This window comes from Salvia hispanica, chromosome 5 (assembly GCF_029641045.1).
Source record: "Salvia hispanica isolate PSC_SH4W2 chromosome 5, Shi_PSC_v1, whole genome shotgun sequence".
Classification (NCBI taxonomy): Eukaryota; Viridiplantae; Streptophyta; class Magnoliopsida; order Lamiales; family Lamiaceae; genus Salvia; species Salvia hispanica.
Window position 1 is genome coordinate 43,888,407 of NC_142696.1, and position 24,406 is coordinate 43,912,812.

General features: G+C 38.1%; 5 protein-coding genes across 15 annotated transcripts; 3 read left to right on the forward strand and 2 right to left on the reverse strand.

Moving 5' to 3' along the window:
• The first annotated feature begins 631 nt into the window (after positions 1-631).
• On the forward strand, positions 632-5,094 carry LOC125191310 (uncharacterized). 8 transcript variants are annotated; one of them, XR_016130886.1, is made up of 7 exons: positions 632-914; positions 2,716-2,789; positions 2,877-3,168; positions 3,328-3,584; positions 4,155-4,245; positions 4,361-4,427; positions 4,723-5,094. XR_016130886.1 is itself a non-coding variant. In XM_089059645.1 (6 exons), the coding sequence occupies exons 1-5, from the start codon at positions 863-865 to the stop codon at positions 4,203-4,205; spliced, it is 726 nt and encodes a 241-aa protein (XP_088915771.1). In that variant the 5' UTR covers positions 632-862; the 3' UTR covers positions 4,206-4,245; positions 4,361-5,094. The 8 variants fall into 8 exon arrangements, 7 of the variants coding, with proteins under 7 accessions (XP_088915771.1, XP_088915777.1, XP_088915773.1 ...); XM_089059645.1 differs by having other exon boundaries at positions 4,361-5,094; XM_089059651.1 differs by having other exon boundaries at positions 2,903-3,168; positions 4,361-5,094.
• Positions 3,918-4,912, reverse strand: LOC125191312 (uncharacterized). 3 transcript variants are annotated; one of them, XM_048088835.1, is made up of 4 exons: positions 4,773-4,912; positions 4,534-4,686; positions 4,260-4,406; positions 3,918-4,167 (listed from the first exon to the last, which is right to left on the reverse strand). In XM_048088835.1, the coding sequence occupies exons 1-4, from the start codon at positions 4,848-4,850 to the stop codon at positions 4,051-4,053; spliced, it is 495 nt and encodes a 164-aa protein (XP_047944792.1). In that variant the 5' UTR covers positions 4,851-4,912; the 3' UTR covers positions 3,918-4,050. The 3 variants fall into 3 exon arrangements, with proteins under 3 accessions (XP_047944792.1, XP_047944791.1, XP_088915778.1); XM_048088834.2 differs by having other exon boundaries at positions 4,534-4,692; XM_089059652.1 differs by having other exon boundaries at positions 4,042-4,167; positions 4,255-4,406; positions 4,534-4,692.
• A 5,303-nt stretch (positions 5,095-10,397) lies between the features above and the next one.
• LOC125187479 (monogalactosyldiacylglycerol synthase 2, chloroplastic-like) lies at positions 10,398-13,675 on the forward strand. Its single transcript, XM_048084077.2, has 8 exons — positions 10,398-11,135; positions 11,606-11,778; positions 11,966-12,127; positions 12,200-12,341; positions 12,545-12,769; positions 12,849-12,911; positions 12,999-13,073; positions 13,152-13,675. The coding sequence occupies exons 1-8, from the start codon at positions 10,860-10,862 to the stop codon at positions 13,410-13,412; spliced, it is 1,377 nt and encodes a 458-aa protein (XP_047940034.1). The 5' UTR covers positions 10,398-10,859; the 3' UTR covers positions 13,413-13,675.
• Positions 13,676-14,143: 468 nt separating this feature from the next.
• Positions 14,144-17,402, reverse strand: ARPC3 (actin-related protein C3). 2 transcript variants are annotated; one of them, XR_007170615.2, is made up of 6 exons: positions 17,211-17,402; positions 16,692-16,746; positions 15,570-15,678; positions 15,225-15,494; positions 14,602-14,799; positions 14,144-14,296 (listed from the first exon to the last, which is right to left on the reverse strand). XR_007170615.2 is itself a non-coding variant. In XM_048084078.2 (5 exons), exons 2-5 carry the CDS (start codon positions 16,692-16,694, stop codon positions 14,657-14,659), a joined length of 525 nt encoding a protein of 174 aa, XP_047940035.1. In that variant the 5' UTR covers positions 16,695-16,746; positions 17,211-17,401; the 3' UTR covers positions 14,397-14,656. The 2 variants fall into 2 exon arrangements, 1 of the variants encoding a protein (XP_047940035.1); XM_048084078.2 differs by lacking the exon at positions 14,144-14,296 and having other exon boundaries at positions 14,397-14,799; positions 17,211-17,401.
• Positions 17,403-18,739: 1,337 nt separating this feature from the next.
• Positions 18,740-23,024, forward strand: LOC125187478 (ubiquitin C-terminal hydrolase 22-like). The gene is made up of 3 exons (XM_048084076.2): positions 18,740-19,787; positions 20,127-20,251; positions 21,822-23,024. Exons 1-3 carry the CDS (start codon positions 18,919-18,921, stop codon positions 22,580-22,582), a joined length of 1,755 nt encoding a protein of 584 aa, XP_047940033.1. The 5' UTR covers positions 18,740-18,918; the 3' UTR covers positions 22,583-23,024.
• Positions 23,025-24,406: the final 1,382 nt, after the last annotated feature.

Below are 24,406 nucleotides of genomic sequence, written 5' to 3' on the forward strand. Positions count from 1 at the left end.
TGATTATAAAAAACTTTTAACTATGAAAATTGAAAGTTTTATGGAGTATGACTATTGGATCACCAAAATAAATGGTAAAAGCTTATACTCTTTTAGAGCATCTCCAAGGTGAAAATGTAGGAAGAGAAGTATATTTCTAATTTATCTTCTCAAAAAGGTTATTATACCTTATTAAAAAGTAAAAAACTCAAAAAAAAGAAGGTATACTAAAAAGGCAAACAAAAATAACTAATTTTTTACATTCTCTATTAAGAAGAGGTAAAAATACCTTCTCAAAATGAAAGAAGATATAATACCTCATAAAATACCCTTTCTATTGGAGCATGAAATTTTATAAAAAAATAGGTAAATATGATATTTATTTCTCTTTACTTCTTCATTTACCCTTTTCCTTGGGGATGCTCTTAGTTTCGATATTCCTCAAATAGCCTAGATTCTGTTGTTATATAGTACTAGTATAAATAATTGTAGAATATATCGACTCCTTAAAGTATACCACTACAAGATTCTTTTATAATAATTTTTTAAAATGCTTTATAAGCATAAAAATAGAAATGAAACTGATAAGTTAATTAATTAATTTGACCATAGAAATATGAGCGGTTAGCAACATAAAGAAGAGAAAGGGAAAGAAATCCCCAAATTACCGTATCCTCTCTCTCTCGTTTTACCCTTTGCTAGATTTTGTTGATTGGCATCTCCGCTTCTCGCTGCTCTATCTTCGCGGCACCTTTCACCCCCATTTTCCCTTAAACCATCAATCAATCACCCCAAAACCTCAACCTTTTCTGCCTCCCAATCTTTGCTCACATTTATTTATTACTACTACTATATTGCTACTATTGTTTTTGGAAATTGCATAATGGGGAAAAGAAAAAGAAGGGCTGATAAAAATAAAGCACCGGCACATCCAGGTAAATGCTTCTCATGCCTGATTTCAACTGCAAAACTCCATCTTTTTCGTTTTCGATGTTGGAATTTGCATGATCAATGATCGATATTTTGGGTTCTATTTGTTTTATATCATCGGATGATCATCTTCCGCGCTTAGCCTTTGAAGTTGATTTTGTGATTAAGGAATGAAATAATCCGCCATTTTTCTTGTTCCTTTTTTTCCCGGGAACAGATTTGACTTGTTGATTTTAGTTGTTTAGTGATAGCGGTAGGTTTTAATCGACGCCATTGATGCATGAGATGATGCCACGCTTCCTTTTTATGCTTTCACCCAATTTGACTTTATGTAGTTGATTCGCGTGCGTGATTAGGCTGGCTGATTGGCTTTTTTTTACGAGTTTAGGCTTCGCGTTTTTTAATATGTGTTGTAGCATTAAGGTTTTTGTTAATAGTCATTGAGTCAATTTAGGACTTTGCTGTATAACTTTTAAAGATGATAGAATATTTTTGTGAAATGTAGAGCCGATGCTTTTGGGGATATGATTCAGTAGGAGCAGTTCATGGGGCGGATTAGAGTCGAATGTTTTACAGGAAGAAGTGATCTCTTCTCTTATGTTTTGTGTACTTTGATGACTCCCAAGTTTGTCCTTTTGATTTCTTCCTTTAAATAATACCAATGCACTTCGAGGTGCTGGTGCAAATTGAACGTATAGCATTGTATAAGTGTCAGTTATATGCGTCATGAATGGACTGATAAAATTTAGAGTGGGTGATTTTTTATAGTGGATGCTTTGGGTTTAAAAGTAGTCATCATCAGTAGTTATAACCTTTTTACTAATTGATACTAGAGGTAATCTATAAGTCTCTACTCTCTTAGCTGATATGCACGTTTTTGTTATAAAGACCAGGCATTTATGTGAGCACCCCCATTGTGTGAGTTATAATTTGAATGAGAACTACGGAATTAGGGTAAACTTGACTTTAGTTTCCATGAACTTATGTTTATCCCATCAGCTGATTACTAGATTATCAGCTTTTCATATCCAATTTTAAGTCTTTCGTCTATTTTTATTCTGGACATGATATCACCAATATCTACTTTTTACCCTGAACTTAGATGAGCGATTTAAAATTTTGAGAGTTCCATCCATGACTTGAATATTCTTGTTTTCTCACAAATATCATGCATCCATCTTTTACCTTACAATTTACTACATGGCTTTAGATTTTAAGTTTGATTTTACTTGAGAGATTTTATAATATTTCATCTTTAGCATTCCATCTGCTTAAAAAATATATGAAGTGGAGACTTCTCGTTGCTTGCTATATCATTTTTGGTTAATCTGTATCCTAGAATTGGAAAGCCCGGCATACCACATTTGGTATGACATAATGTGGATGAAGATGACTGCCAAATTTGCTTTTGTAATTCCAATATCTTTAAGCCTGGTATAATCATGTGTGCATTATAACAGGCATGGAGGTAGATGTCAGAACTTAGCTATGGTTGATTTGAGTTGATTTTGATCCAGATTTTGCTAGCAAAACCTGTATTCAAGTTCTATTTCCAGATTTTCTTGTTGATGATGATCCAGAATTTTGTCAATAGCCATCTTCATTTGTATGTGTTTTCCCACGCTTCCTGGAAAAGAACAAATTTTGTCGCTAGGTAGTTGTAATTTTCATTGTTCCGCATGCAGTAGGTGGTTATCAAGAAGTTTGTGTCATTTTTATTTTGTTCTGCCTTTCAATCACCTCTATTTTATGCTGGTTCTGTCAAATAGAATTTGTGGTTTCCAATGACATTAAGTTTTTTTTTAGGAGTCACTAACTATCAGCTGTCAATTTCAGACATCATACCACATGCATCTCAAGGGGATCTTCAGTCCAAACAGGTTAGTCCATCATTGTCAGTTTTGGCTTACCCCTCTCCCCCTCTCTCATTTTTGCATTAAAAATTTTAAAACATAATGATGTACCAGATATCTTTTGACCAAGTTGAAAGCAGTGCATCACAGGCGCTATTAATAGATGCTCCGGGTAGTTCTCTTAAGAGATCACCAGGTCATGAATCACCTCATCATCAGAATCATGGCTCCAGCCATAGAATATTGCTGAGGCATTCTCGCCATCCATTTGGTCGCCATTATTCTAGACGAAGCTCTAGTAATTATTCCGATGCATCTCCTTCCAATTGGAAAGGTTCACCTGTCTATGATACTAAGCTGTCCTTCAAACCAGAAAGTAAAGATCTCTCAGCCTTCCAGTATAGAGGTATAACATATTACTCATCTACAAATCTGATTTCTGGAGTTAATCTGAAGTCTGAACTGTCATGTATAGAAATATTAGATAAGTAGCCTTCAAAGTTGTTCTTGCAATTTATGGTCTCACCTGAAACATGTCTCGTCATTTTTACATGTTGAATTTCAGGGGGCGGGATATTTCAAAAACCTGAGAGGATAAGGTCAAATTCATTCGGTGAGAATTCAATATCTGGAGATGTAAGGAAAATGGAATGCAGGATATGCCAGAAGCGTCTAAGGAAGCACCCATTCATTTTTGAGAATTCTCCATCTACGAATCTCTCTGTTGTGGCAGTTCTAGTTTGTGGCCATGTCTATCACGCAGAGTGCTTGGAACAGAAGACAAGCCACGTAGATAGCCAGGACCCGCCATGTCCGCTGTGTGTAAGTCAGACGTCATCTGTTGTCTAAATGGAATAGAAGTTGTGCTAAAGGTATTATGATTTAACGCTAGGAAACCAGCCTCTGAGATTCGAATTCGGTTGGGCCTAATATAGTTAACAGACTATATGTATATTAGTCACTTTTTATCAGCTCCCTCTAGTGCTAATGCAACATGGGTTTGCAACCTTTCAATATAGTCTCTAACAAAGTCATGATCTTTAGTTTTTGGGTACGGCTTTATGTTGTCTATGAATCTGATGGAAGTAGATACGTAATGATCAGCTGTAATTTGCTGTTACTTCTTTAAGTTCTTATTTTGTAGTTTTTGTGGAGTAGTCAACAGAGAGCTTTATAAAAGCTGCACTTATTGTCAATATTTGGTTTCTTTCCTTACAAACACTGTTGGTGAATTTCGACATACACTCACACGTATACAAGTGTATGTATTATTGCAGAATGTAAATGGTCAACATGTGTGTCTGAACAGCCATTGCCACTTCTTCTGTGATTTTGTTTTCTGTCTTCTGCTTCTGTATGAAGCTGTTATCTCTTTCACAACTCCATCTGCAGGAGAAGCTTTTTCCTACGAAAGTTGAGTGCAGAAATGTAAATCTGCGGTAGGCATGCATATGAACTATCACTCAAGCTGCAGCATAAACAGGTAAAGAACCTTACTTGTGCTTGGATTGTGGAGTGATCTTCTTCCGGTTGTTGTTTATTGTTTGTGTCTCCATTCCCATTTTTACCAATCATTTCTGGACCTTGCACTGTTGAAGAGCTGGATCTCGACGTGGTGTTCCCTTCGACAATCTCCAAACTCAACTGCAGAGACAAGTTACATGTGTAAGTACAACACATCCTTACCATATCTTGCCATTTCAATCTCGTGTTTTGTTTCATCAGTGCATGCTTATCACATATTGATTCGAGATTAAAAACATGAACGGACCTCAAGTACCCGTTTTTCAAGGAAAGCGAGTCTCTCCATAAGCGTGCCCTTGTGATGGACTTCCTCTAGAGCTGAGGACAGAGTCTTGCACTCATTTTTGCTTTCAATTGCACAAACACCACTCTTTGAGAAGCTATGCTTCTCTGCCAAAAGCTGAATCTGCATAAGTCTTTCACATCTCTTTCATAGATTGTTGAAAACATCCAAATCAGATGTAAAAAGAGAAAGGGAGAGTTTACCAAACGATCGAGGCGATCCAATCGTGCAATGACTGGAAGGAAACACGGGGCTTCTTGGTTTTCATCGCCATGCTCCATCACGATCACTACTGTACAATCATAACACGAAATTTCTTTTTGTCTTTTTCCTTTCTACTATGTGTGTTGTGAGGAGGAATGGGAAATGATATGAAGGTGAGAATGAGGAAGATATATAGTAGTAGTAGTAGATAGGATAGGTTGATTAATGGCAACTACCTAGCCCATACTTTAGATGTCATTTTATACACATATGACTTATCGTATCCAATAATTTGGCATATCCAACCTCTCCATTTACATACACCATATCGTTGACAACAGCTGTACGACTTAGTTTCACACCCTAAATTTAATATACTAAATAAGTTCATGATATTATGGGTATGGTTGAAACTTGTATAGCTACATGATTTTGTAATAGTTTTAGATGCAGATTGAATTATGCGAAATATTTTGGGAATTGAATGGGAGAAATTAAGTGTAATTGCTATGTGAAAATGAGAGAAATTACATGTTTCTATTGTTTTCCATAAAAATGATAAAATATGTCCTCAACCTTCTCGCCAACAAATTCAAGACCAACGTCACCTACATTTTATTGTATTAAATTAAATTAAATCCTCCTTACCTTCTAAGTTTAATGCTGCGTATTTTTTTCATATGGAGCATTTATTTTCTCATTTTTTTGCAAGGGGAAAATTTGTCATCATTGAACTTGTTCTACCTATAAGATATCTACCAATCATAAGTCTTAGTCAGAATCATTTAATAAGAAACTAATAGTAGTACTAACAATTATTTATAGACCCACCATCAGCATTGCAAAACCGCTTGGTATATTTCATTTCTCATTTTTGTGAAAGGGGAAAATTTCATTTCTCATTTTAGCAAACATTTGATTTAATTTAGGTGAGCGTAATGTGCCAGTGTTGTTTAACGTTACTTACGGTCGATTACTTCCTTACGTCATAACTTGTTTTAGAGGTATATAACTCTATATTGATCATTCACTTTAGCCTTAATTATCGTAGCCACAATTTCCTTGTAAGTTGCACACCTAAATATTCATCTATCGTCAATTCACAATCCAATATGCAATCGAATTTGCACTTGCTTTTGTACCAATACATATTGATACTAATCATCAATATAATACTCCCTCCGTCCCGCTTTAAGAGTTCCGGTTGATCAATTTTGGGCGTCCCGCTTTAGGAGTCCCGGTTGAGATAAATTAATAAAAAATGTCTACAAAGTGTTAAAAGTGGATCCCAACATCCACTACAACTAATAAAAAAGTGTTAAAAGTGGGTCTCAACATCCACTATAACATTTATTTGTTGGACACTCGATTAAAAGTGGGTCTCAACATCTACTACAATATTTATTTATTACACACTCAAACACTTTTTTCTTAAAACATGTGGCCGACTCAACCAGGACTCCTAAAACGGGACGGAGGGAGTATCTAAGGGGTGCAAAATATCAATTGGAAGGTAAGTTGACACTTTTAACCAAAAAAAGGGAACAACAAGTACTTTAGTTTTATGGATTTTTTTTTATAAACTTAGGGCAACGCTCGAGGCTCAAACCATAAAACTAGGCAAACGAAAGAACAAGACATATCCAAAAGAAATACTAAGATCTCTACTATCCTACTACAAGACTTGACTAACAAACACACTCACATAACAAATTATAAGTAAAATTAAAACAACTCACCGAACGAAAACACCTTTAGCACAACAAGATGAATGAAAATAGAACCTCGAAAAGCTAAACAAGTGATCAGATTAAGAACAAAGTAAGAAGTACCTCAGAAAAACTTTGAATCAACTTGACTTACCTCTTTGAATCAACTTTCGAGCATCAACCATTGACCCAAGTACCAAGACGCCATAAAAATCGTTTCCTTTTGACCACCCAACTTAAAATCTTGAAAAGCCACGTCCACGTGCATGTACTTGAATGTAGTGACTTTTGTTTGGATTCTTTAAGTCTTCAATGAGTTCCATCACTGGTGTGGCTACAATTTTATGGAGTAATTTAGGATTTCCTAAGCAAATAGTGTGAATACTGAGTAGGTAAGTGTACTTCGTTTGGTAGTGTCACTTTCTTTTATTTAAAAGAGTTCACTGTCATTAATATTATCATAGTGTGATTAAAACATGACTTTAAAAACAGTACTGATTAAAACATACGTGATTGTGATTAAAACAATGTGTTTAAAAAATTGATTGAATTGTAAATCAACAAATTAAAAGTGGAGATAAAATTGCTATCTTTAAACTCGTATTATAATGACAAATTTTAGAAAAGAAATTATGGAACAAGCAACTTATTTTCTTCAAATCTATCGAGCCACGAAGTAAGAATTTGGGAAAGTAACTTGGTTAGATTTTGTTGATTTGTAACTGAGTTCTATGACTAAAATACCTATATGTGGCTGCTACGTCAAACTATTGTAAGGTTATCTCCTACGGCGCCCTTCCCGTTCGTCCGTCGGGGACGGGCGACCCGACGGGCGCCATAGTGGGCGGGAAGGGCGCCCACGCCGGTCCCGGGTGCCCCTGCGATGAGCTCGCCCCTCCCGTCGACGGGCGAGTGGGACGGGCGCCACTGTGGCGAAGGTCGCCCGTCCCAACTCGGACGTCCGACATATTTTTTTTTTTTAAACTCTATAAATAGGGCTCCTCCAACGTCATTTCATTCACACCACTTGTGTTGACAAGTTTCTCTCTCTAAACCTCTTTTTTCAATTATCTGTAATGGCGAGTAGTCGTGCGGGTGGTAGTGGCGCAGGCGCTAGTGATAGTGATGGCTTTAGCGATGATGAATTGGATCTCGCTGTGCAAGCGGCGATTGATCGACGGATCCGGCAGAGGCAGCAGCGGCGGCAGCAGGCGGCGGCGGCCGTGCCTCGGCCAATCCATCGCCGACGGCATGTACCCCGGGACCACATTGCTGCACATCAGCGGTTGTATGAGGACTACTTTGCTCCAGAGCCGCGTTTTGGGGATGCCTTATTCCGCCGACGTTTTCGGATGCATCGTCCTCTGTTTATGCATATCGTTGGTGCATTAGAGAGGAGGTACGAGTTTTTCAGGATCAGGGAGGATGCGGCTGGCAAACCCGGACACACGCCAATACAGAAGTGTACGGCCGCAATCAGGCAACTGGCGTACGGAGGGCCGGCCGACATGTTCGACGAGTACCTCCACATTGGGGAATCTTCCGCCGTCCAGTGTCTGTTGGAGTTTTGCGCGGGCGTTAGAGCGATATTCGGGGATCAGTATCTTCGACGTCCGGGCCCCGAAGACTGCCAGCAGCTGATTAATATGCACGGGTCGGTGCACGGGTTCCCTGGGATGTTGGGCAGCATCGATTGTATGCATTGGGAGTGGAGGAACTGCCCCGTCGCCTGGAAGGGGATACACACTTCCGGCTTCAAAGCCAAGCATCCCACGATGATCCTTGAAGCTGTAGCTGACTACCGGCTGTGGATATGGCATGCTTATTTTGGAGTAGCCGGGTCGAACAACGACCTCAACGTCCTCCAGTCGTCGCCCCTGTTCAACGATAGGTGCAATGGCGTTGGTCCCGCCATCAGTTTCATCGCCAACGGCAACCAACACAACATGGGATACTATTTGGCGGATGGGATATACCCAAGCTGGCCCGTCTTTGTGAAGTCGATCAAGCATCCGGTCGGGCCAAAGAAGAGCTACTTTGCGACCCGGCAAGAGGCAGCGCGCAAGGATGTTGAGCGCGCATTTGGTGCGCTCCAGAATCGATGGGCGATGGTGAGGGGTCCGGCACGGCAGTGGTATATCCCCAACATCGGCGACATCATGTACGCGTGTATCATTCTGCACAACATGATTGTCGAAAGTGAAGGGGACGAATTGACTCAGTGGAACAGCGAAGATGACACGGGTGCCGGACCCAGCCACGGTGTGGCCACCGCGAATGTGAACATGGGTGTACCTCATGGAGAGGTTGAGCGGTTGCGCGCATTTACCGACATGCGGCAAAGAAATGCCCATATTCGACTTCAGGAGGATATCATCGAAGAGGTTTGGACGCGGAGGGGTGGACACTGATGTGGTTGTTTTTTTTTTTCGCATGATGTATGTTTTTTTTTTCTACTATGTAATTTTTTTTTTCGAATTATGTATGTTTTTTTTTAATGAAATATTCGTATTTCCCGTTCGTATTTTTGTCGGATTATGTCTTCCGTGAATTTAAATTTTAATTGTGAATTAATTTAATTGTGGGAAGGGCGAGTGGGAGGGGCGAGTGGGAAGGGCTAGTGATGTGGCAGTGGAATGGGAGGGGCTAGTGCTGACGTGGCATGGGAAGGGCGCGTGGGAGGGGCGAATGGGAGGGGCGCCGCCGGAGACAACCTAATAGTTAATGTATAGCTAAACTAGCTTAAGTTGTGTTTATCAATTTTTCTCGACAAATGATTGACTAATTCTTAAATATACATATTACATTCCAAACACGTCATCATTAATGTATATTCTTTTTTTAGGATCCATTAATATGTAAGCAATACACTTAAAAGGAAATTTCTTTACATATGGAGATACATATCCTATGCTAAGTGCAACCGTAACTTCCAATTCATCATGCCCAGAATTAGTTGAATAAAATTGCACACCTTAGTTAACTTGAAAGAAACATTGAGTTGCGTATGCATTGGAGAAAATAGAAAATATATTGAGGTGAACCTAGGTCTTGAAGTTAATTTAAGATAACTTGTTCAACGTAATTTAAGAAAAATATAAATTGCAAATAATAGTAAAATATTTTAACTCTCAAAGGAATATTTGTTTCGATTGTAATTTTATTCTTCTTTCCTTATGTTAAGTTCTTTATTTTGTTTTTGCTTTTTTCTTCAACAAATGTCCAAATTTAAAAGTAAAACGATGAAATTTTTTATTTTATCCTTTTTAATATTTTATCGGTATAATAGACATTCAAATTATGAAATTTGATCAAATTTTGTCCATTCCCTATAATTTTATTAATTTATGAAGTTTCAGTTTTTTTTCCCAATTGTCCCCTTTATATTTAAAGATGTCATTCTGTATATAGTTTAGACAATATTACGAAAATTTGAAACTCCATTGTTAATATTTCAATTTTAAACTTCATGTAACGGATTAGAAATTAATCAAATTAAATGATTTAAATGGCTATTTTTATTTTATAATATAATAATGAATTACATACTAGGAGTATATATTTATTATGATAACTGGCATAATTATAAAATTTCCTCTCTTTGGTACATGTAATGTGACAATATAAAAGTTAAATGAATTATGAAATGATACGGCAGAAAATCTGTGCTAAACTGCGTACACATAATCAATGAAATAAAATAATGATATGTAATGATATCGCCAATTCAATACAAGTACAACTGTTTGAAATGTAATAAAAGGGTGGGGCCCGCATCACTCCAACCTCAGCAACTAGAATCGAATCTCCCACTCCGAACATTCCTCTCAAGTCTCAACAGATGCCAATTCCTGAATCCAACGGCTCAGATTGAATAACCAACAAATAAAAATTGTTCGGTAATAGCTGCCGATCCTTTTAACCGTCAGACAAAAACAAACCTCTTTGCCATCTCACACTTCCCACCCTCCAATTGCCCATCTCTTTTCTCTGTCTCTCCCTGGAATCAATTCTTTCTGTGTTTCTCACTTTCATTTAGGAAATCGCAGGAGCAGGAGTTTCATTGCAGTAAAAATCCAATCTTTGAGATTTTTTTGGATTTCCAGATGTAGTTTGTTGCTTCAAGCTTGTCCGTTTGCACAAAAGTCTCTTCCTTTTCAAAAAAATAGATTAAACAAATAAAATGCCACTTTCATCCTCCGCTTCTCCCACCAATTTTCCGCTGGAAAGACAGGAATTTGCTCACAAATTAAATGTCTGATATTTTCTTGGCTTGTAGGAAAAAGTTGTTGTCTACTCAATTCTAACCTCTGATAAAAAAAAATTGTATATACATAGAGAAATCTCCATATCTATATATATTTTGTATATATAGATATGATGGTGAAGGCGGATTCAACCAAGGATTCGAATGCCATAAACAAGGTTTTCGAAAGAGTTGGGGTGTACGGATTTGGGGGCGCCACCAATTACAAAAGGCTCAAACACACCGAAAAAGATGATGATGAAGATGGAAACATGGAGCTCGAGCAGATTGGCGCCGAGAGGGCCAAGACTGTCCTCATTCTCATGAGCGATACCGGCGGCGGCCACCGTGCCTCCGCCGAGTCCATCAGGGACGCCTTCCAGCTCGAATACGGCGATGAATACAGGGTTAGCCTTTTTTTCTTTTCAAATTGCCATTTTATGTATGTGTTGTTGGATGTTTGGTTTTGATTGTAGAAGTTATGTTTTGAGGCCATGGGAATTAAAAGATTATAGCCTTTGTCATGTTTCTTGTTTATATACGTCTGTAGGTGAGAATGATTAACAATCTTTATGTGATTCATTTCCTAAAAATCCCACCTTTAGTCGTTTTGATATTCTATGATGAACTATATAGATGGTTATTGAAATTCAATGCCAAGAAAAAGAGGTTTGGAACTCATGGATGGTTCTTGTCTTGATTGTGATGTGGGTCGATTTATCATATAGTGATGCGTCGTGATCATCTCTGTTTTTTCGTTTCCTGGGTAGAGCATGCTGAATTTCGTAGTCTTAAAAAGACCTTTTGTATGTGTAGTGTAAAAGCCAAAAATGGATTATATTTTTTTAATGTATTCATTTGAATGATTCATATGCAGATATACGTGAAAGATGTGTGGAAGGAGTATACTGGGTGGCCACTAAATGATATGGAGGGGCAGTACAAGTTCATGGTCAAACACGTCCAGCTTTGGAAATTTGCATTCCATGGAACTTCTCCGAGATGGATACACTCCATCTATCTTGCAGCTATTGCTGCCTTCTATGCCAAGTACGAATGCCTCTGCCCTATTAATCCCTCTTTAGCTTTCAGTCTCGAATTTAGATCAGTCCACTCATCATGCCCTAAAGTTGGTAGACTGTTCTTGAAATTGATTTGATGACCACACTTAGCTATGTAGTTTCCTATCCATTTTCATTTGCAGTTTCTTGATAATTCATGTTTTGTGGTTTGCAAGGGAGGTAGAGGCAGGCCTAATGGAGTACAAACCCGATATCATTATAAGCGTTCACCCGCTCATGCAGCACATTCCGCTATGGGTGCTCAAATGGCAAGGCCTGCAGAAAAAGGTCTTCTTTGTAACTGTTATTACTGACCTCAGCACTTGCCACCGCACATGGTAAGGACCTCATTTCATTTGTTGGAGCCGAGGACTCAACGATTGTATTACTGATATGGGATATTCTTTAAGGTTTCATCCATTAGTGGATCGACTGTACTGCCCCTCAGAGGCTGTAGCAAAGAGGGCGGTGCTAGATGGCCTAGACATATCTCAAACTCGCGTATACGGCTTGCCCATTAGGCCTTCCTTCTGCAGAGCAATTCTATCAAAGGTAGCGGTTTTACATGAGATAATCTGCTGATTAAATTACAAACCTCAGACATTGTTGCACATTCGACCCAATCTACGAACTCTTGCAGTCAAGTCCTAACATTTTTAGAGTGGACTAGACCTCCCCTAAAATTTTCCAGTCATAGGGTAATGTTGACGAACTCTTGTTTCATTTCCTTTTTCTTGAACTCTTCTTCGATGTAGGATGATTTGAGAGTCGAGCTTGAGATGGATCCGCTGCTGCCAGCCGTTTTGTTGATGGGAGGCGGAGAGGGGATGGGCCCTGTGAAGAAGACAGCATTTGCTCTTGGAGAGTCACTATTCGATAAAGAACACGAGAGGCCAATAGGGCAGCTCATAATCATCTGTGGCCGCAATCAAGATCTAGCCGCCACCTTACAGTCCACCGAATGGAAAATTCCAGTCAAGGTAACTGAATCTCTTCTTCAAGAATCTAAGGTTAGTGAAGTTTCGACAAAAACTTATCCGAAGTTATACTACAATGTAGGTTAGAGGATTTGAGAAGCAGATGCAGAAATGGATGGGTGCTTGTGACTGCATTATCACTAAAGTATGTAACTTTATACTTTCATATCATGACTCTAGTACACCCCTTTCATCGCCTCATTGTTAATGAGAAATTTACCATGTTTTATAGGCCGGACCGGGCACCATTGCAGAGGCATTGATACGAGGCCTTCCCATCGTTCTAAACGACTACATTCCTGGACAGGTAGGTTAAACGAAATCTCACCTCTTTAATTTTAACCTCCCCTAACTCATCTACATTCACTTCACATGGTAACAACAGGAGAAAGGAAACGTTCCGTATGTAGTTGACAATGGGGCGGGCATGTTCACTAGGAAGCCCAAGGAAACAGCGAAGATTGTGGCAGAATGGTTCAGCACAAAGAAAGACGAGCTCATGAAAATGTCTGAGAACGCACTGAGACTCGCGCAGCCAAATGCAGTGTTCGACATTGTTAGAGACATCCACGAGCTGGCTTGCCAGCGCAGCCCTATAGCGAACGCCCCGTACATGCTGACGTCATCGTTCTCAAGCTTGATTTAGTGTGCAGGTGTGTTCCCAGGTTTCCATCTCTGGCACGAGATTAAATTGACCAAGTCCAATTTGGTGTAGCATATGAAATTATAGGATTCTTTGTACAATATATGCCCAAAATTAAGAGAAGAAAGAAAGAATGTTAGTTGGGGTTGAAATTTTGTTTGGTATTGTATTCTTTTTAGGATAGTCTTGACATGTAGGAATTGTACTTGATGTGAATTGTGAATTATAGTTGATGTGAAGTGATTTATTCCACTTTGATTTGCCAAGTTTGTGCTTCCAAAGTTGTTTGATTATACTCAACCATTCCTGGAATGTCTTCGGTTATAAACACTGCAACTTGTTGGGAAAAAGTTTTTTATTTTTTGAGACATGTGAAAGAAGTTATAACTAACTTGCTCCACTAGATTGAAAAATTAGATAACGACACAATCAATGACTACACAGAAATGAACATGAATGTTCACATTTTAGCATGGATGGGCGCTGTCCGTAGCTTTTAGTAGTAATACCCTTACCCTACATCCCAACTCAGCAAACCATTTTCTTCCCCAAAAGATTATAAATATAAGCAAATACAGCTGTGTTCTCTTTTGGCCTCAATTAATTTCAGGTTGGCAATGTTTAAGATTCGTGATTGGGACCATAGATATTTTGGAAAAGTTGATTTAAGGCAATTGCAATATTATAATAAAGAGAAAATTTCTACCAAATTATGCCATCATAGTCTGCAAAAGTTGAAGCAAGACTAGTAGTCAGTAGGATAAAATATTTTTTAAAAGTTTTTTTGGGTCAACAACGCCATGAACTTACAGGGCCGCAAAAGTGGTGTGGGGCAAGGCTCGACGGCTGCATTGCGGAGGTTGGGGCAGCAGTGTCAGTGGCGTTAGCTGCAAAACGGTGATCGACGCATCAAAGCAGCACAATTTTCCATATCTCAAACCAAAAGATCATCATATGAAAAAAATAAACAAACAAATAACAAACTCATAAAGAAGACCCAAGGAGAGAAGATCAATTATGTTGGTAATCAATTACAATGAACTTTAAGAAAGTCTGCAATATATCTCAACAGGTTTCTACATGGCTCTCCTTTATTTGTGTATGGCTAAAGCTACATTTTTACTATCTAACAAAATAATTCATTAAAGAAACCAACACATGATCACATGGAAAACAGGCCATGTAACTCCACCTAGAAACACATGGATTGTTACTAGTTGAGTCTGCTGTGCTGTCGTTGCCTCTGTTCATGGTGTGATGACATTCATGAACTTTCTTTTGGCAAATGCTAACCACCATTTGTTTGGAGTTCCATTGGATCGATACGCCACACTCAATAATCTTCCACTTGTTTCTTCGCGTATCTGCTTCAAGTAATTTCTGAAGAGCTCTGCATTCACATGTCATAGAATTCCAAAAAATGATTCAGGCACATAGTAAGCAAAATAAATGTATGGCATGCAACCTGCCAGTATTCACCAAAATTAAACTCTAACATCTCGGTCTAAGTCCTCAGTATTCAATATTTGTTCATAGGGTATTTTTAAAGATAAGTAACATCTTGTGAGACCAAAACCTCCCTTTTCAATCTTAGATGGAGTACAAGGATGAAGATCAGAGGCAGCATTACAAACCACTATGTAATAATAGAAGTTCAGACACAGTGATATCAGATATGATTAGAAGATTTCTTTGAAGACGGCATAAGGAATACTAAAAGGAAGGAAAGAGGGCAGTAAGATAATATCTCTAAATCTGGCCTAATAAACAAGATTCACATGATATGCCTCATTGTGCTGCATGACATTATTTTACCTGCTTCATCTTCAGACTGTGGCTGTGAAAATAGTCCTGGAAATGGGAATCCATGCTCCCCGGGCACAGGGACCTTTTCCAGTCCAAGATTGATAATTGCTTTAGTTCCTTCAGCCAATGTCCGGCAGCCTTCTAGCCTCTTCAGAGCAAGATTTATGTAGAATGTTAAGTAGATAAGAAGCTTATCAGCTGGACTCTTAATGTCAAAGTTTCTGAAAAAGACATTGGCACGAAAGAATGTAATCGCCTCATCCACAATATCAGTGCTATCTGCGCACAACACAAAATACAGTTGATTATAATACATTCAGTTTGACAATTTTCAGCAATAAGGGTGATCCTGACCTTGTTCTGAGACTGGAGCTGGTCCTTTAATGTGGCTTTTTAGGGGCAGTAGAGGGCAACCACATGCTTTAGAAATGTCTTCAACGTCAACGAAACTGGAGTGGTATACCTGCAATATCATTTCCACCCCCAAAGTGCCACACATAAAATAAAATTTACCAATGGTATCGAACAAGAAGATGAGAAAGATAGTAAGCAGAAAAGGAAGATTTCCTTCAAAGAAAGAAAACCATTTTCAGTAGCAACTTTATATTTCTAGAAAACAGTATGGTTATAAAAACACATTTTAGATTATGAACTCCCTCAGTTCTCTTTTTCATTGCATTTGCGTGCGTAATTTGGTACTCCAGTGGTTATCCATAATTTCATACACTAAAAGCCCAGAGGAAAGCCTGAACAAACAGGTAGGCTCCTATAATCTCCATGCCACACAAATGAATATAATGAAATAGAAAGCAATATCATCTCCAAAACAACATTAGCCAGACCAAATAACCAGCAGAGATGATTATAAATATCATCAACAGGTGATAATCAGATCATTCCCATCGACTTGCTTACAAAATAGAATCAACACATTTGAAAAGAATTCTAAGGAACACAACAGAGAACGAGTTCTATAAAGAAGCATAAGTTTTTCTCCCAATCATATAATTCTGGATCACTGTATGGTTAAGTGTCATGTCACTCAATCCAGGAGATTCCTTCTGTTTACCTGATACAAATATAGATCTATGTACGTGGATTAAAAAACTTTGAAATATAATATTTACCAGTTGTTAAAAGGCAACAGATGAGGGGAGCTGGTTACAGCTTAAAGTAGTCTAGATGCGGATAAACACACACTTTAAAGTTTGTTATGCATTTGGCATGTCATCGCACATTAGCGTTATATTTCATGCAAGTGATCATTAACATGTAATTAAACATGAGAACGAAGTTCCCAGGCATTCAAGGAAACAGAAAATAAGGGGTCCTCTGTAAATTGCTGCAATAAACTTACTAAGAAACAAGAATAAATGCTTTATCTGAGTTTAATTAGGAGTCAAATAGCAAACACTTTAATGGAAAACCAAACAAAAACACAAACAGCAAAGAAAATAAGTACTCCATGATTCTCACCATGTTAATCCAATGTGTATAGTTCTTTGTACCCAATGTCTGCCGAAGCAATATTCTGCAGTTGTACAATTATTATCATCAATATTATTCACTAAATTAAGGATCATCAGCTTACAATGAGCTACAAGATGTTCGCACCATGGTTGATACCCTGCACTTTTAAACCAAACGTTTTTCATAAAGGAAATTGGCGTTTAATTGATTTTCACAATCTATATCTATACATGTCAAAAAGCAAGACAATCTGTCGCATTTTCCACACACACTTCGCTAAAATATCTTCCACACTTTTAGTTTCAATTACTGATCACATGATAATCGTTCTTCCATATTTAGGCGTGGTGTAGTGATCAATCAATCATCATCTCAGATCTAATCATCTAAATCTAATTCCATAATTATGAAAGATTTTAACTGAAAATAGAAAAGCGTTCAGAAGTATAAAAGCAATTGTAGGTCTCGATAGATTCCTTTTGTACCAAGGTATAGAGTAATAGTAGTAAAGAGATAAGGGCATACTCGGCGACGGCGGCGAGAAGCGATGGGAAGCGGTGGGCGAGGGAGACGGCGTCGGACGGAATTGAGAAGAAGAATTAGAGCATCTGCAATGGTACCGCAACAACAAAAAGCATTAGAAATTGGAAGGGATCACCTAAAACTACTAAATCGCTTGGTGAAGAAGAAAAGCCACGAGGTAATTTATTTTTGTTTAAATGGTAAAAATCAAATTCCGATTATAAACATTATTTCCTCTATGTCTATAAAAATGTGTATTTAAAATGAAATTAGAATTAATTTTAAATGAATAAAGTATGAGAGATGAGTAAAGGGTAGTTAAAATAATATTAGTTAATAGGGAGATCATATTAGTATTATTTAATGAGTTGTTACGGTAGATTAAATAAATTGATATGTATTATAAAAGTAATATGTTTTGGATAACTTTTCGTAAATAAAAATGTCCATATTTTTGTGAAAACAAAAGTGCACGTCTTTCAATGAGATGGAGAAAATAATATTTATTATTAATCAATATAACCAATTATTTATAGCAAGTTTAGACTAATGAGCATTCACAAATCACAATAGCATAGCCCTCCCATAATTACCAAATGCTACATCATCAGCTAAATACACGGCCCTCCCAAGGTCCTCCCAGCCTCATAGCCCTCGTAATGGCCTTATTATTTAATTTTTTTTAACTGGTATTTATCAAATATTAAAATAATAAAAATGAAATTAATTGAAAAAAAAACATAGAAAAATGCAAACGTACTTCAATAATAATAATAATAAACTCTAGTATAAATCAAAAAAAAAATATACTCGAGAGAATGAGAGCTGTAAATAAAATAAAGTGCAATGAGTTGTATATATAGAGTTGAAATAAAAATAAATAAAAAACGTGGATAGTGGTCGGATCCGTGCAATAGGTGTCGTGCGAGCGCCGAGCGACCGCTGTCCCATCCCCACCCCTGCCCTTCTAGTCGGCGCCCGCCGACTGCCGTTCCACTGCCCTTCCCGCGCACTGCATCCTTATTGTGAGTGCTCTTGTACATGTTGTAACATACCTAAATAAGTATTTTTCTTTATCGCATTTAAAAGAGTGATTGAATATTTTAGTAAAGAGAGAATAAGAGGAATTTGTGTTCACATATTAAAATTTGAATATTTTAAGTGGAAAGATAGAATCTTAAATTGGACCGAGGGAATAATTAGGATAGGATTTACTCTGTACCACCCTAAACATTATTGTAACAATTTAAATTGAATAATTAGTAAGTAAATTCAGACACGTCGTTTTGAAGTACTATAAATTAATTTCATATACTAATATGAGTTTCACACTATTCTCTGTTTGAAACGGTGGAAATTATATTATACATACACAAAGTTTTATCAATATTTGAATTAAAAAATTAAAATCTAGTGTAATTTCTCCATGAAATTGCGTAGTCATATTTTACAAAGGAAACGTCATCCTAATTCCTTAGCCTATTAACTAATTGGACGAGCTACCTACCCCCATCACCCCCCCGCCCGCCCAAACTCTGCAACTCCTGATTACAACACCAACGCCCTAATTTAATTTTACTGTGATTCACTCTTACTTCAATGCTCCCACAGATCTGAATCACTACTCGCTCATTCACCCATTCCTCCATTTCCTACTTCATGCCATTCCTTTGACCTTCGATTCTTCCTCTCAGCTCTCCCTCCGCCCGCAATGTCGTCGTTGCAACGCCTCACCGCCATTTCAGAGGACTCACAACACCCGCCCGAATCCGCCATCGCTCTCAGAGATTCCCCCGCCGCCGCCCCAAACCCTAGCTACTCATGCCGCCACTTGTCCGACCTCCGATCCCGCCTCGGCCCCGACCCCTTCCTCAAATTCCGCGGCTGCATCCGCGTCCGCCTCCCCGGCCGCGCCTCCATCTCCGCCCCCGTCAGGTGCGACGTCTGCGGCCGCGCCCCGCCCCGCCTCTTCGCCTGCGTGTCGTGCGCCGCCGTCGGCTGCGGCGAGCACGCCCCTCCGCACGCGGCGGACGCCTCGCACCACGTGCTGGTCGACGTCGGCCGGGCCGAGCTCTTCTGCTTCGCCTGCAGGGACCAGGTCTACGACCGCGACTTCGACGCCGCGGTAGCCGCCGCCGCCGTCGGAGGCGGGCCCCTCCCCCCGACGGAGAGCGTGCGGAAGCGCAGGCGTGTGGATTACAAACCCTGGGCGCCCGATCTTAATGAGCTGGCGTTGATCGCGGAGAAGTCGAGCCCTCTGCCGCCGAGTCGAATCGAAGGGGGCGCTGTGTTGCCGTGGGGGCTGAGGGGACTCAGCAATCTGGGGAATACTTGTTTCATGAACTCCGTTTTGCAGGCCTTACTCCATACGCCGCCGCTGAGGAACTATTTCCTGAGTGATAAGCACAATCGGTACTACTGCGAGAGAGAAAACAGAACCATCGTCACGCGCAAGACCGATGCTGCTAAAGGCAACAATAAGAATTTGCAGCTGTGTCTAGCGTGTGATTTGGACGCCATTTTCTCGGCCGCCTTCTCCGGGGATCGGATGCCGTATAGCCCAGCAAAATTCTTGCATAGGTCTGCTTTAGGGTTAAGAGTGTTGTTAACGTGCATATATTATTACCTCCCGTAGGCTTCCATTTCCATTTCCCATAGTTAAACTTTAACTAGGAATTAAAAAATCATAATGAGTTTATGCCTTTTATTATATACTCCATATTGGTCATTCGGGTTGTGAAAGAAGTGATTCTTGTAGGTGATGTTTTTACAAGTTGAGATTTTTATTGGTTGCTGCAATTTCTTTAGTATCTTTATTGCTAAATAATTGGAGTGTCTGTCCTTGTTTAGCTCACATTTTTTGAGCAGATAGGCTAGATTATATTCACATTCTCATGCTGGCTGTGTTTTGTGATACAGTTGGTGGCAGCATGCTTCAAACCTTGCGAGTTATGAACAACAGGATGCTCATGAATTTCTCATTTCCATGCTTGACACCATTCATGAAAAGATGCAGAAAGATGTGCGCAAGCCCCATAGTCAAGGTAAGACCTTCACCTGACCTGAATAAGATAAGATGCTACGGTGAAGCCATGTGAACTCTTGACAATTAAGAGGTGATGGTGCATGTCCGTAAAATTTGGCCTGAACTGAATAAAACAAAATGAAACCTTTTCTTTTTGGTCCTATGCACAAACTCTGCCATTTTACCAGATGTTTGTATTGGAATCCTGATGTCTTACACATGTTTTTGAATCAGCTCCATTTCACTTCTTGTACTTTCAAGGGACAAGTTTGTCTTCTTTTACATTTAAATAATAGTAATATTCTTGTTACTCTTTCCATTTTGATATACATTCGTTCGTTTGCAGCTAGACAAGTTGAAAATTTTATACTACTACTACTACTACTATTTTATTGTGGTCTTCAGGTCTTGTTGAAATCCTAAGCATTATGCTCTACTAGATTTTTTAGCTTATTCTGTTTGATATAAAAGATTCATGATTGTCTTGAGTTTTCAGTCATGATGAAAAACAATACGAGTGGAACATGGAAAAATGGTTTTATAGTGTGTTAAATGGTTAGGTAATCTTGGATTTGTCTTACATTGGTTCCAGTGCATTTTTTTCTTTCAGTTTGTATATTTGTTTTTGGAATGCAATGACTGTGATCTTGATGAATGAATGAGTTTTATTGAATTATATGCTAGGCAGTTCTTGACTTCCTCTCAACATCCTACTCTCTCATACTACATTAGTATCTCTAGGCAACCCAAAGTACTTTCAGATTGAGTAACATCAATTTCTAAATGCAGGGTACTTGTCTAGGTTTTCCAGTCGCCTTAGGCATTGATATGCAAGTGCTGTCAGATTTAGAGCCATTCCAAACTGCGAGCTTGCCATCTGCTTCTCTCCTGTAAGTCTCATTTTTCTATGGTGCACTTGCCTTTCGTCATAGGGTCCTTGCTTGACACAACTTAATTTGCTGCTTTAGCTTCTGTTGTTATAAGAATCCACACATTGCTAAGGTTTCTGTAGGACATGGCAATCAAACCCTTTCAGCCCAAACACCTAGACATTTTGGTGTAGTCCAAGATTCTTGCTGTATCTTAGTTAAATTGCCCTAGCTTCTAGAAAATATTTAGTTGGTGTAAGTTTATAGGACTAGATAGAGTCACCCCAGTTGAAACTTTTGAGTGTTGTCTTGAAGTATCTTTTTAGTTCTCTCACGAGGAATATTTGTTCCATTGTGGGCCCATTATTTAGCTATAATTAAGAAAGGACTTATATATCCTTTGTAGTTCGAAAATGAGCTAATTTAGTTTTTAAACAACCATTTGGGCAGTAGATGCCGTGCCTCATGGTGTTTCAGTCATCTAATAAGAGCAAGAACTAATAGCCTCAGATGATTCTTGAAAAATAGCACTTTGTTTTTCCTGTAAATTACCCTTTGTTCCATTATCCTACATTGTTTACATCGAATGTGAAATCTACTAGCATGCTTGGTTACTGCTTGTGACCTTCACATGCCTTTGCAGTTCATAGGTTGTATTTTTAACTGTGAAGAATGCATGATTGCTCTGATGATATTACTGACACGTGTTCTGCTCTCTAGGCAGTGGAGATTGTTGTATTGCCCACCGTGTATTTTCTGGCATCCTTAGATCTGATGTCATGTGCACATCTTGTGGTTTCACATCTACGACATATGATCCATGTGTAGATATTTCGTTGGACTTGGAACCAAATCGTGCCAGTTCTACAAAAATGGCATCTGTAAAATCAAACTATTCTCTCTACAAGGAGGCAAATTCACTGAATTCCGGTGTTTCTACATTGGTCGGGTGCCTTGATCATTTCACAAGACCTGAGAGATTGGGGTCTGACCAGAAATTCTTCTGCCAGAAGTGTCAAGTGAGACAGGAATCGCTTAAACAAATGTCCATAAGAAAGCTTCCTCTGGTTTCTTGCTTTCATATCAAGCGGTTTGAGCATTCACCAATCCGTAAAATGTCTAGAAAGGTTGACCGCTATTTGCAGTTTCCATTTTCTCTGGACATGGCGCCATACCTCTCGTCATCCATTCTCAGAAGTAGGTACGGAAACAGAATCTTCCCATATGATGGGGATGAACAAGAGGCATCCAGTGAACTTTCTTCGCAGTTTGAGTTATTTGCTGTGATTACACACTCGGGTAAACTTGATGCTGGTCACTATGTGACTTATTTGAGACTAGGTAATCAATGGTACAAGTGCGATGACGCTTGGATAACTCGAGTAAATGACGACGTTGTCAGGGCTGCGCAAGGATACATGATGTTCTATGTGCAGAAAATGCTCTACTACAGAGTGAGTGAAAGTACGTGCGCTGCTTGAGCCTGTTTGGTGAGAATCAAATGTGCCCTTGCTCTCTTGATATCTGCATGTGCACTCTGCGTGGAATTTTTCTCGAGCAACGGGATAAGGCTGGGATGCTGCTAGTTCAGTGAAGGGTGCTAAGGGCTGCATCCAAATAACTCCTGCGATGGTGTTAGTTCGGGTTACCAGGTACGCCGGGATGGGCATTTTGGTTGGAGATTGTGTGTGTCTCCATTGAAGCCTTGGTGTTATTCTTAGTTTCGATCAGATTTTGCTGTTCATGGAAAGAAACAAATAAATGGTCTGTTTCGATTCTTTTGTTTTCCCATAATGATAATTCTACTGTGGGGAAGTATCAGACTAACTAGATGTGGGTATACAGAAAAGCTCAAACAATACTCTTATTACAAACTTTCTTCTGTTGGAGATCAACTCATTTAAGAACTCTGTTTTTCCTTCATTCTTGTCTCCCTCTCTCTTAATCTTTATGTATTTGTGTCCTATTTTATTTTCTACTTAATCAATTGTATATTAAAATTTGTGTCAAGCTTATTTATTTAGGGAGTATGAACTATCGTAACTAATCAGAGTTTAATTAATGCAACCAATTTGAGATAGAGTTCAAAGATCAAAACCGTTTGACTTAAAAGTTAAAATTGTTCAAAATTTGATTTGATTAGGAATTATTTAAATTAATTTTATCATTAAAGGTAACTAAAATGTATAAAATTAGTAGTACAAATTTGATGTGCTTTTGCCTCAAGATTAGTTTAGGGCGTCCACCTACCCATTAGAGCATCTAATATTATATTTCCAACAACTTAGACAAGATTCCCTAATTGATCATAAAGAAGAGTCCTAATTATTTTGTTAAATAAACATCTTAAAGTCAATAATGTTAAGCCTGATTAAATAAGAGTGTGCTGCTCCGGTGCTACCTAGAGACAGGAGTCACATGACCATTAAATTTTTCATTAAGTGAAATTAAATTATACATTAGAGTTGATACTCTCAAATTCAAAATGAAGCAAGCAACATTAGCAAATAGATCCAATAGTACTCCAAAATTAATTTCATCTTAAATTTGTTAAGTTTGATGAGTATAACATTATAACATATAAGTGAAAAAAAATATTATTTTAAATTTGAATTATTGTTGCAATCAAGCATTAAACTAAAAATGAATGCTTAAAAATAACCCTTCAATACTTTCTAAATACTAGTACTACAAATGCATATTAATTTCCCAATTATAATGTAATAATTTAAATAATACTACAAAGATTTAAATAATTCATTTTTAGATAACACTACAAAGATTTAAATAATTTATTTTGAGATAATATAAAAAAATTTAATAATACTACAAAGATTTGTCCCTAAAAAATCACAAAAGAAGTACTCCTATAAATATTCAAAAATAAAAAATTTGGTCCTCAAATTAAACTAAATGGACATATATACCACTCAAGGATAGTAAAAATTGAGACCGAATTTGAGATTTATGAAATTTTTTGACTGAAAATATGATTTTGTAAATTTTGAATACTAAAAATATGCAAACTCTATTTTCTGGGTACTAATTTTGTAGTTCACTCCCTTTTAAAAAAGTGTTGCTTGGCCTCTTATAAAAACCACTATTTAATAGTAGTATTATTTTTATAGGTCCATGATCAATTGAGATTTTTTAGGGTAATTGAGAAATGAGATGCAATATCAGCCACTCATTTTTATTAAATGAGTGGTCCAGATTTTGCCACATAAAAATTATTTTTAGATTAGTTTATTATGAAAGGGCAGAATGGTAATTTCATGATTTTAATTAGATTCTTAAGCTTGTGC